The sequence below is a fragment of the Cyanistes caeruleus genome, chromosome 23 (assembly GCF_971803275.1).
Source record: "Cyanistes caeruleus chromosome 23, bCyaCae1.hap1.1, whole genome shotgun sequence".
In the NCBI taxonomy this organism is placed as follows: domain Eukaryota; kingdom Metazoa; phylum Chordata; class Aves; order Passeriformes; family Paridae; genus Cyanistes; species Cyanistes caeruleus.
The window spans coordinates 899176-911994 of record NC_141723.1 but is presented as its reverse complement, the minus strand read 5'-3'; the positions used below and the strand labels follow the sequence as shown (position 1 = coordinate 911994).

Here is a 12819-nt window from a genome sequence, read left to right as displayed (position 1 = left end):
TTTTGGGAAGGCCAAGGAGCAGCCCTGTCTTGCCAGCCCCACAAACAGGACCTTGTCCTGCTCCCTCACCCCAACACTAAACAAAACCAGAGGAGGCTCAGTCAGAAGCCCCACTTTGCTGCCAAAGCTGCAGAGCTACAACTCAGAGAGAACCCTCCTTACATTGCATCTGATAAAAGGCTTTTCAACACAGCTCAGGGGACTTGCCCTGCTGGAGATAAGAGCAGTGCTATCAGCTCTGCTGAGAACATGGAGATGTGCCGAGGGTTCTGCTTCTTATTTGTGTTACTGAGCACGGTCTGAGTGTAAGAAACTCTCCAGCAAAAGGAAAACGCACTGCAGTCAGTTTAGGAAAAACTCCAAAGTGCAGGGGGAAAGGCAGATCTGCTCTATAGGACACAGAGCTTCAGGGTAGACTGGGGTTTAGTCTTGCTTTAATTACACTGACAGAATTATTTGGAGCAGTGTTTGGGTGCTTTGAGTTGGTTCATATGCCTCAAAATTACTGGAACAGCCTCATCTGTGTCTGCAGGGCACCTCTGAGATGGTGGCTTTGTCTTTTGGGATCATTGCTGTGACAGAACTTGACAACTCCCTACTTCAGTTGTCAACTCAGAGCTAATGATTTCAATTTAAGATACAGCAAAATAAACCAGAACAAACCTATCACATTGATTGTACAGGTGGGGATCTGCTGAGGCATAACGTGAATCCCATAGAGGTCTGAGCAAAGGTCCTGAGGATGGCAGAAACCTGCAGAATCAGCCCCACATTACACTTGGGTACATATTTTTAGCCACACCTCCAGCCCAGGGGAAGGATGCAGAGCTGAGTGACCTGAGCACTGAGTGGGCTTTCGGGCTGGGATTTGTCTCCTGGCAGCCCTAGCTCCCAGCCCCCCCACAAACTCACTAGGAGCCTCTGCTGCAGCTCTTGCCTGCCCTCCCTGCTGCAGAACATCCAAAATCCCTGCCAGAGGCTCATCCACAGACCCTGCTGCACCAGACATTGGATCTCCCAGGCATGGAAAACAATCCCTGGGCACAGACTTGGACCATTCTGTGATTCTGGGACCTCTCGAGGTGGCAAGGGATCTCATTTATCTGAGCCAGGCTCAAAGCCCTTCTCAGTACCACACTGATAAAGCCAACAGCCTTTCTGTTAATGGCCACTGATAAGAGATTTTGGTGAGGGTTTTTTGCTCAGTCTCAGAGGACAGTTAGTTTTGCTTTGTCTATCAATCCTACCCCTGGGATAACACTTGGCTGTTCTGTGGCCTCCGTCTCCAAGGACTTTTCAAAATCTGAGCTCTTTGGAAGGCAACATCACACACACAAGGAAACTGAAGCATGGGGACATTAATACAGCTGTGAAAGAGCCCCTTTTTCATTTTTATTCTCATATCTGCTGTTGGGTGAACCAGGAGCCAGTATTCACTACCTGGTTCTTGTAGATTCTTGCTGATTCAAGCCTGGTTCTTATAGAGAAGGCCTTGGATATGTTTATTTAGAGGGAATGTTTGTCCTCAGCAAGAGTTTCACTACATTTGTGCAGCAGAGGCTTTTTCCCTGCTGCAGCTCCCTGGAACTGTTGGTGGGGTGGTCTTTGCTCTGCCATGTTTGTATCAGGAGGAAGAACAGCACTTTGTCAACTCCTTTTTGTACGGCAATGTTAACTTCAGGTTACAGCCCAGGTGCCAGGATGGGATTCAGTCTTTTTGTCCAAGAGGTAGAAGTGATGGCAATCCCTGAATCCTTCCAGGACCTTTCTTTTGCACCAAAGTTAAAACATCAGTGTTCCTTTGTAAAGAAATCAAAAGCCCCTGGGAACTTCCACTGGTGTAAACTGGGTTTTCCTGTTCAAATATCTCAATTGAGATTGACAAAGAAAATATCTCAGTGTAATCCTGCCGAGCTGTTTTCCTTGGATTGCCACAGGCAGGCTTGTTCACGAAATCTCTGCTTTTGCTATAGGCGTAGGCAGAAACAATCCTGTCCCTGGAGCCACAGGGGCTGGGCTCTGTGCACAAGGAAAACAGAAATCCGTGCCCTCCCAGCAGGGTGGCAGCGCTCAGCTCCACTGCCAGGCTCAGGAGAGCATCTGGGGTGTGGGTCAGGAGCCAGCAGAAGCTGGAGTGCTGCACAAGAGCACCTGAGCGTGCCCAGGGGCAGGGAAATACAAACCTGGGCCAATCACGAGATTTAAACCTGATATTTGAGAGGGATTTAAGGCACTGTGGCTCCCAGCACCTGTAAATGGGAGTGTGATTTGTGTGACTTCAGGTTCCTTGGGAATCTCTCCCTCAGGACCTTTCCATCCCAGTCAGAGCCATTTGTCTGGTGGACAGGCAGAGATCAGACTCCCTGTGCTGGATCATGAGCATGCATGTGTTCCTTGGGGAACAAATAAGTTCCTGGGAGTCCTGGACCACCACCCCCTTCCTCTTATCTCTGGGCCCCGTGTGATGCAGACCCAGCCCAAGTAACCTGCTCTGGGCTCAGACCCCAAGTTTGCACTCTGGATGTCTTGGTCACCCAGACCCTGAGCTAAGATTTAACCCAAACCTGGCTCAGGGCACAAATAGACTCAAGCCCTCACTCTGGAAAACCCAGGCCTCATGTGGTTTAGGATTCAGCTGCAGAACTGTGCTGGGCTTGTGTTAGGCCCCTCAAGAGTGTCCAGACCTTCACTATGCACTGTAGATGTCAGTGATGGATTATTCCTCCTATTTCCTTTCAGCTGAGCCTTCCTGTGGCTGAGCATTCCCTCAAGAAGTGCCGAGGTGCTGCAGGCTCCTCTCCCAGGGAGCAGTGCAGGCTGTGCTCGCTCCTGGAGATGCTGCTGGGATCCTTTCATGCTGTTGTTTTTCCTCAGTCTGGGATAAGTCATCTTGGGCTGAAGGAGCTTGTTTTGTTCTCTGCGGATGGAAACAAAACAGCCCCCGATGGCCGTTTCCTGATGGGCTTCCTGCGATTGTGCAGGGAATGGTGTCAGGGAACAAAACAGGATACGGCAGCAGGCTTGTGAATGTAACAGGGACAATGGTATCAAAGTGGAATAAAAATAATGAATGGGCACTGCTGGAGCCTTGAGTCACAACCTGAAATATTTGTGTCTCCCAAAGCTGCCGCCTCCCGCCTCTTGAATTCCTGGGAGAACGTTCTTTTTACGGTTTCCAGCGCTTTGGCAGTAGGAACCAAAAGAGAAAAGGTTCTGTGGTTTGCACCTATTCCTTCGTCCTTTTAAGACTGCTTTCTGTCCTTTTCCAAGGCAGCCTAAGAGTAGGCCCAGAGATGGGACAACCCTTCTCTCATGGCAAACCTTCAGTGATTTTGGGTTTCTCCATTTGTTATTTTCCTTTCTAGGGAAAATCCTTTATATTGAAAAGCCTCAATTTATCTCTACATGTTGGAAACAAAACCAGCAGGATTGTCACAGTCTCAGTTTCTGACACAAGTAAAAATACCCCCCAGAAGCTCTGGTTTGAGGGACAAGGTGCCACCATTGCAATGTAGATGCAGCTCAAAGTGAGCTCAGCTTTCCTCACACAAAGTGCTGGGTCAGTCTGCAAAGTCCTGATGGAATATTTGCCACTGGGAAGAGCCTCTGGCAGCACATCAAGGCAAGGGGCCAGGCACTGGGTGCTCCAGGACAGAGCTGAGGTCAGCACAGCATTTCTGCATTTGTGCTCCAGGATTCTTGGGGTTTGTCGGCAAGCCAGACTCTGAAACCATCTTGCAGTTTCCCTCCCAGTTTCTTCAGCAGAGACGACCATAAAAATGCTACAATAATATTTACTGAAGGGTGCATGTTCACAGTTAGGCCCATGTGTCTCTGTTTACAAACACATCTGCTCAGAGCAAGGCAATTATTTTAAAAGCATGAGGGAAAAAAGACATTAAATGAAAAGAAAGGTAAGCTACAGCTGGGTGGATTTGAGTGCTCAGCCCGGGGAAGCAATCACCCAACAGTGTCAGACTCAGTGAGAAGGGGAAACAGCTTTGGAGGAGAAAAGTTGTGGCCACAGAGGAGTGGAGATACAGACACAGGAAAGTGATTGAGGGGAATGCTAATACCTGGCAAAGGCTGACTGATTTTCTGGGAACATGACACGGCTTGGAAAAGATCTTGTGAGATCATACAGTCCTCAGCCTGAGCAGGGTCAGGCTGGTTAATCCATAGAGGTGAATCCTTTTGTGTTCTGTGTGACTTCAGTCTCCTGGGAAAAGCTCCAGCTCAGGACTGTTCATCCCAATCAGAGCCATTTTCTGGCTTTTATCAGATACCAGATTTCCAGTGATTCAGTAAAATTACCTGCCAGGATAAGAAACCTGGCCCAAGCCATGCCAAAGGTAAAGCTTCCAGCACTCGGGACAGGTTTCACACTGAACCCTCCTCTTGAATTGTCTCATGTGTCCTGGTTGGCAGAAGCAGGCAGGGAACAGGAGCCAGGGAATTCTCTGGGAATGGCAGCCAGAAGCTGTGGTTTATCCCAATGGACACACACCTCATCCCAGTCTCAGTCCTAGTGGGAAGCACTGGGGAAGGCAGGAGTGCTCAGGGAATTCCCTGTCCACAGGATGGGGGTGGGATGAGCCAGCTGGGGACTGACAGGGCTGTTCCCTTCTCCAGGCACAGCTGCTGCTGCTCCTGTTCCAAAGGAAGAGCTGGAGCACACTCCAGGATTTTGGAATGTAAATGATGGGGATGGGATGGTCCCTCCAGCCTCAGCTTTCACCACATTTACTTTCCAGAGGTCAAGGGGCCTCAAAGATAATTTGGGCAGGTTCTTTTTAAATTCCACCTCCATTCCTGGGCTTGTGTTAAGACCTCAGAGAGGCTTTTCCTGGGGATTTCCCACAGTTCCAGGCCTGGTTTAAGCCTCCTTATCATTACTTTCAATGCAGCAACTTGCTGGGAAGGAGAAACTGTCACCTGGTTATTCCCAGTTGGCTGGAAACAAACCAAAATAGGCCCTGAAACCATTAATGAGTAGTCTAGACTGAGGAAAAAAAAGTCATTGGTCCAGATCCTATAAAAGTGTGCCTGAGGTAAAGTGCTTTTCTGAGAAGTGAAGTACAGAGGAAAGATTTATATTTTTATCCTTTTTGAGTCTGCTTTTGGGTATCTTGAGATGAAAATAATAGAGCACTGATTTTAGCAGCTTTCTTTTACCCACTTGATACAAAATTTCATGGGAATAGTGAACATAAAAATAACTCCCAAAAGATAAAGACTTTTTGATTGTTTTGTTCTGAGGAATTTTGCCAAATTATTTTGCTCCAATTTTGAGCTGTCTAATTTCAGCGTGGTTCTGGTGTTTTTCAGTGTTTTTGCTGTTTCTGCTGTTTTTACTCCTGCTTTGTTTTTCCCTTACATGAGTCCCCATATTGTGGTTTCCCATTTATTTGAATTATGAAGGAATTATGGAATATTTCAAGGCTGCCAAGCTACCCTTGGATGGAGTAGCCTGGGTGGAAAGGGAAGGAAAGGGGAGGAAAGGGAAGGAAAGGCAGCCTGGGCTGAGTGGGTGGCTCTTTGTCCAGGTCACTGTCCTGCTCTGTGGCTCTGTGCAAGTCTCAAGTGCAGACTGGGGCAAAAACCTGCAGTGTGGGATGCCCTAAAATAATTAAATGAAACCCCTCCTTTATTCCCACAGAAGTCCTCACATCTGCAGAGACTTGGGTACAGTGTTAAAGGTTTGCTGACTTCTTTACCCTGAGTGCTGCTGCAGCAGGAAAAGGGGCTTGGAGCGACGTGGGACAGGGGAAGGTGTACCTGTCCTTGGCAGGAGGCAGAATGGGATGAGCTTTAAGGTCCCTTCCAACCCAAACCATTCCATGATTCTGTGACAGCAGCCTGCATCTTGTCCCATCCCTCCTGGGGCAGGGACAGCTCTGGGCAGGGACTCCAGCAGTTGGGATGTCCCAGGGCCAGCAGCAGCTCAGCGGGGAAATGCTGTGAGCAGCACTGTGGGACACTGGGCAGTGCTGCACGTGGGTACAAGGGGGAAGAACCATGCACTTTGGAAGTGACAGCTCTCATCCTGCTGGACTCACCAATGGATCTCCAGCTGCAGCCAGGAAAAGCTCCTAAGCAGGATTATGAAGGGCACAGGGGCACAAGATTGGATTGTGATTGCTGGCAATCAAATGTTCATGATTCCAGTTTTCGAGGGGAAGTTCTGGGGAGTCCCTGCCCCAATTCCACCCTATAAGGAAGATGGAATAGCAGGAAAAAAACCTCAGGAAAAATGGTCTGGAAAAGCTGCAGAGGGAATTCTTAGTTTGATTAGGAGCAAGGGAAGAGTGGGTATTTGAGAGTGTGTCCAAAGGATTCCTGTCTGTGTCCCAGAGGCAGCACTGGCCGGGGCTTGGTGCCACACAGTATGCAAAGTACAGGGCAGTAGAGGAGGAACAAGGCCACGAGAGGGGAATGATCCCTAAAGGTGATGCCAAAGATCAAGGGCAGGGATGAGAACACTCTGTCTTCCAATCCAGTGCCTGATCCTTCCTAATGTGCTGCCCCAAGATCAGCACAGACCCTGCTCCTTTTTGAATTTCTTATTTGACTCATTTTCTTGTAAGTCTGATGTTATCTCTGTGCTCATATGAGATGCTGGCAGCAGAAATGTTGACTTGTAACACTGCAGTGCCAAAGTCATCTCTACTCCAGGGCTGCTCCTTGGTGCAAACCCTGGGCCGTATTGTGAGGCTGCTGACCTCTGATTTTGGTGTTTTATATCACCAGGTCTGGGCTCTTCAGGTCTATGTTGGCAACATTCTCTTTACAAAAATATTTCAGGAGTGATTTTCTCACAGGAAAATCACAGGAGTGGTGAAATTCTGGGGAGGGGGGAAAAAGGAAAGAAAATCACCACCCCTCTAGCAATGGAGTCATCTCTCCATGGCACATGGAGACATCTCACATGGCACATCTCACATGGCACAGTGGTTCAGGTACTCAGCACTGCCTTCTCTTCTAAGTCAGCCCTTGTGGAGGAGGATGAAGCTTTGATCTTTAGTGATGCCTTTTAAATGTGGTTTTGGCCAGAAAAGTGAATGTAGAGAGCTAAAAGTTGATGTTCAGTGAAATCTCATTGCCCGTACATGGAATAACCTCAGTTACTGGGGACACCTGGGGTGACAGCACTGACTGCTCACCTCACCAGCCCTTGTTCCCCTGGCCTTTCTCCTTTCTCAAATGTCCTGTTCAGTTCATTAGCTAAGTGAAACATTTGCTAAAGTGTGTGTGTCATCTCCCCTTGCAAGGAGATCAGGAAAACTTGTTTGAAGCACTGGTGGCTTGTCAGCCCTCCCAGAATCTCAGACTGGCTGTTCCTGCCCTCAAGGCCAAAGCCAAACTGTGCTTCCTGCTATGTCCCACTTGCAACCTGGGTCAGGATGGCTCATCCAAATAAAGGCAAACCTGATAATTCATTCTCTTACAACTGGAAACTGCTGTTTAAATAAGAGCCCCACCACAGATCCCTGTCTGAGGGATGCAGCAGTGTGTGCCAGCTCCTCAGGAGCCTTGTTTGTGGCAGTCACTGGTGGGCTGCCCTGGAGAGGCTGCCCAGGGAGCTGGATGTGCTGCGAGCTGCCACGGCCACATTTATGCCAGGAATGTGATTAAAACCTGGAAAAACTGAGGCCAGCCTTTTCCCAGAGGCACTATAACATAACATACATGGCATAGTAGCACACACAGCCCCTGTCTCAGCCTCAGGCTGGCCGGCCCAAGGCCACAGGCTGAGGCAGTGGCGTGGGGGGACTTGGCGGGCTGTGCTCTGTCTAGGCAGGCTGTGTTGGCACCTGGGACACCTTGGAGTGTTTTCCCAGTCTCCAAACACTGAGTAGCTCTCGATTCCAGGAGAGAGAAGCTCAGTATTCCATGGAGCTGCTGCTCTCTGCCTCAGCCAACCCCCTCCTAAACAGGCTGGGCCTTCAAAGGTGGGCCTGGACAGCTTTGCCTGGAGAGCTGAGCCCCACAGCGAGCACAGGGAAGGTTGGGCACGTTCCCTGCAACCTGGAGCCGAGCCCTGGCCCCTTCCAGGACACCTAGCCTGAGTTCCAGGCGGCCCTGGCCTTTTGCAGGGGGTCCCCAGCCAGCAAAGGCTGCTTGCCCCCCGTGTTTTTCTGTGAGCAGTGGATGTGAGCACAGGGCTGAGCTGGTGGCAGTGGGGCTGGCTCAGTGCCACCCAACTTCCCTTGCATGTCACCAGCACTGCTGTGCTGTGCTCCTGGAGCTGAGCAGGTGTCACCAGCCCTATCTCTCCTCATCTGCTGGGGTGGCTCAGCTCCCCTGGGGCTGAGCCTTCGTGCTGCCACCAGCTCGGGTTTAGCTCAAACCACTCCCAGCCCAGGAGCTGCCAAGAGCAGCTGAAGCATTTGGACTTCTCCTGTTTTCAGGACTGAAACTATTCCTGCAGAGCAAGGCAGAGCTCAGTCCCAGTGCCCCAGTGAGGTTACTGCTGTCCCAGTTAACACCAGTTGCATGCAGGCAGGTCTGAGCAGCCACTTGGTCTTTCAAGGAAGATCCTTATCTGAGGTTCTCTGCCACATACTCTGTGTCACAGAGCAGTGTGGGCTTGCTTGTGTACGTAAAGTTGTACTTGGTGCAGCCCCAACCATTGATCTTGGTCCAGGGTTATTCTGTGGAGTCTTGTTAGGTTTGGGGGTTTTGGGGACAGTCAAAGAGATCCCTCCTTTCCAATTTCTTTACCACCAGAACCTTTCTTCAGAAGGAAAAGGCTTTAGGCAGAAAAAGGAGCCTGGAATTAAGAGAGCCTGACAAAGCTTGAATTCAGAAGAACCCCCCAACTGCTGCATAGGTCCTGATGAGTTGCCAGCAAAAATCTTGTGAGCAGCCTCTCACTCTGATTTTGTGGGATAACTGTCATTATAGGTATTTTCTCAGATATTGTTTCCCTCAAATACCCCAATTTTGTGTATGTTTTTAGACTGGAAATCTCCAAACCCAAACATGCAGAATCTTTATCTGATGAATTTGCAGTGGTACTCACGTTTCTCTTGTCTCTGCCCAGCTGAGACAGGTCTAGAGGGCCCTAAGCCAGTCCAGCAGCTCAGTGTTGGGTTCACCCACCACCTCAGGTAGGGAACCTGACACTTTCTGTACTGCAAGGAAGTAGAAATCTGCAGAAAATGTGTCATTTGGGAACCCCTGCCTGGGGTGAATCCTGACCTCAGAGAATCAGAGGAGCAACAGCTCCTGATCTCTGATGGGAAGGCTTGCTCCCTTTTAAGACTGAACCATCTCTTGTTTTTCTACCTTCCTTCACCGGCAAACTTTGCAGCCTGGAGATAATGCCAGCCCTTTGAGGGGTTTTTGACTCAATTCACACCAATCCATCCCAAGGACACGTTCCACTCCCTACCTTACTCTAAAGCTGAAAAAGGGAGGGGTATTTTAGAAAGGTTATGAATCCATCAAGGAAAAGCAGCAGGAAAGGCTGGATACAGTGTGAGCTCCTTTCACCAACCACCACTGGGCAAAAGTGGTTGGGGTAAAACCCTCCTTTTTGCTGTTTAGTGCCTGTAACCAGTGTGAGAGGTTGACCACAAATTGCAGCAAATGCTGGAACTTCAGCGGGATTTATGCAGATGTTTGAGGGTTCCTCTGAATTCAAGCTTAGTCAGGCCCACTCCAATTCTAGGCCACTTTGGCTTGTTTGGGTTTGTTATGTGATCTGAGATCAGAGATAGAAAAGTGCTGATTTCTGTAGGCCTGACTGTCTCTAAGTGGGTTAACTTCAGGCTGAGGGGGATTTTCGTGTTTACCCTCTCAATTATTGATGTTTTTTATGACAATATCAGGAGCCCAGTGGTATCTGATTTGTGTTTAGATTCTTGTGTCATTCCAGGAGCTGCACTTCTCTAAGCTTTCAGAATTTCTGTTTCCTTCCCTGGTTATGGAAGAATCTACAAAACAAACCTCTGAAACAACTACTGGGGGGCGGGGAGAGAGCAATGATCTATTATTTTTAGAAGCTCCCTGTTCAGGCTGGGCCCTGTGAATGTTAAGCACGGGGGCTGAGCACACACCAGGTTTCAGCTGTGTGTTCAGTGACTCTCTACAGCCCACACACCACTGCTGGATGGCTTTTGAGCTCTAAGTGCCCAGAGTAGGTGAGTCTGTAGCTTTGTTTTGGAGTCTGCTCCATCAGCTCGCATTTAAGTGGAGGCTGCTTTCAGTGCAGGAGGTTCCTCCTTCGGTTTCTGCCCTGCCACTCATAAAGGCAGCTGTGTTGTGTGTGGTTAACTGAGCTCCCTCCAGAGCGAGCAGCCCTTGCCAGATGCACTTTGAGTCAGGCAGGGCTGTGCCAAAGCCATCAGGAGCCTGGCACTTCTTGCTTGGAAAACCCAAATACATCCACACAAGGAAATTTATAGTCAGAACTTTTTGTCAATATTTGGAGTTTCAGCAAGGGGAGGGGGAGCAGAATAAAAAAAAAGGATAAAAATTTCCTGTTTTTAAGCATTTCTAGAAATGCACAGTTGGGTAACACACCAGCCCTTCATATCCCACAAAATAAACAAAAAGTGTAAAGTAATGCTTTTTTTCCCCCACCACGAACACCCTTAACTGTGACCTGCTCTGGCTGCTTCTCCTTCAGCAGCAACCTCAAAACACAAACAGCACACAAATCCTCCGAAAGGAGATGTAGAGACCTTCACGTGCCACTCCAGAGGTGTTCCTGCTACACACCAGTTGGTTTGGAGCAGCAGTGCAGCAGGTGGGCAGGTCACTCACTGGGACTGGGGCTGAAGCTGCTCGCAGGGGTGTCACAGCCCTGTGAGGAGCCACAGCCCCGTGAGGTATCACAGCCCCGTGAGGTATCACAGTCCCATGAGGTGTCACAGTCCCAGCAGGTCCTGTGCTGTTTTCAGAGCTCCAGTGAACCCAAGTGCTGCTCCCACCTAAAGCCAGCAATCAGCAAAGCAGAGCAGAGCGAGCCCTGGTTTGCATAGGGGTTCCTGGACCCCAAAGGCTCTGATTCCCCCTGCCAGGTGGAAATTGCAGTCAGCAAAGCAGAGCAGAGTGAGCCCTGGTTTGCATAGGGGTTCCTGGACCCCAGGGCTCTGGTTCCCCTGGCAGGTGGCGATGGCAGCCAGCACGGGGCAGCTGGGGGGCCCTGCAGGTGCTCCCCAGCTCAGAGGGAGAACCAGAGGGCAGTTCCTGCTTTAGTCAGGGCTCTGAGGGCTGTTCTGTCTCTCCCCAGGAGGCTCTGTCGGTGGTGAGCGACGACCAGTCCCTGTTTGACCCCACGTACGGCGCGGCCGCGCAGCTCCCCAAGGACATGACAGCCTCCGGCAGCCCCGACTTCGGGCAGCCCCACAAGATCAACCCCCCGCCCCCCCAGCAGGAGTGGATCAACCAGCCCATGAGGGTCAGTGTCAAACGGGAGTACGACCACATGAACGGATCCAGGTAAGGAAAAACCTTTTCCACACGTACAATCTTAATCACGGAATCACAGAATATCCAGGCTGGGAGGGATCATTGAACCCAACTCCTGAATACAAACCCTGAGTCCAAACAAATGCAAAGCACACATTGTTCATTTGTGCTTTTGTCCTGCACATCAACAAACCTCTCTGTGCAGGACCATGTCCCATTCTCCTGCAATTCCTTCTTTTGGGACACATTTTTAACAGTCTGAGCACCCTGCTCGTGTGGTTCTACAGGATGTGTCCCTCCCCTTCTCCATGAACACTCCACGGACTGGGCATGAAACTGCCAGGGCAGAGCTCATGATGCAAATGCTGCTGTAAATCCCATATTTCACCTCTGAGTTCAGCACCCCATGGATGTGCTGTGCATCCAGGGGCTCACAGAAGGGAACATGCAGCACTAATTGAAGTTTCTGCCAGTGAAACACTGAAAGCTGCACTGCTGGGCTGCAAGGGCTTCACTGAAGGACACTTTTTATTTGTGCTCTACCAGAGCATAAGCAAACCTCTGGAAACGGAAAGCTTTTTGATGGAGAAGGGAGAATGAGGAGACTGAGGTCCTTTATGGGAGCCTGCATGGTGGAACAAAACCAAAGGCCTGTGCCCACCCTTTCTGAGTGGACAGAGGTGACACAGGGAATTCAAGAGTAATTGGAGGAGGGCTGTGAACCCCCACGGGGTGACTGGGGATGGTGTAACCTGCCCAGCTCACAGCCAAAGAACAGCCCAGCCCCTGTCATTTGTACTTAAAAGGTGAATAATTTCCCTGCTCAATGCAAAATTGAATGGCTTGAAAACATTTTTTTATAGCAGCTCAGGTAGCCCCTTTTAGAAACATTACTACAAGACCACAGCCTGGAAACAAATTTCACCTTCTTGAACATAATTTTTAAGTGTAAAAATTTCAATGTTTTTTTCAATTTTAAATATAGATATTATATAGATACTTTTTTTAGCAAAATCTTGTAAAGTTCACATTAATTTTAAATGTGATTTGAATTTTAAAGTCACAAACATTAATAGCATTTGTAGTGTTTCACAGGGTGAAACTCTCAAGGGTTTTTCTACTTTAGGGTGAGTTTAGCAGCACATTTTCCTGGTTTCTGAGAACACAGCAGAGTGCAGAGTTGGAAAGAGAAAGCAGCCTTGCACTTTCAGCTTTCTACAGAGAAATGATGCTGTTAAAGACATCAAACAGCAGCGTGTTGTTTTTTCCTCATGAGTATACAGTAGATGCTGATTTTACCCTCAGATAAAGGCCTTTGTGGCAGTTGCTCTCTCGTGGGGATCATTTGCAGGCTGAACTCAATCTCACCTTGATTGTGCCTCAGTAGCATTTCTTGAC

General features: G+C 49.2%; 1 protein-coding gene across 4 annotated transcripts in view; it reads left to right on the top strand.

Annotated features, from left to right (window-relative positions):
- The window catches only part of FLI1 (Fli-1 proto-oncogene, ETS transcription factor), a 101392-nt gene that overhangs the window by 39331 nt on the left and 49242 nt on the right, over positions 1-12819 (top strand). For all 4 annotated transcript variants that reach the window (XM_086861455.1, XM_086861456.1, XM_086861457.1 and 1 more), the window contains one exon: positions 11243-11451. In XM_086861455.1, coding sequence (XP_086717581.1) covers positions 11243-11451 — 209 coding nt within the window. The remainder of the gene's footprint in view (positions 1-11242; positions 11452-12819) is intronic.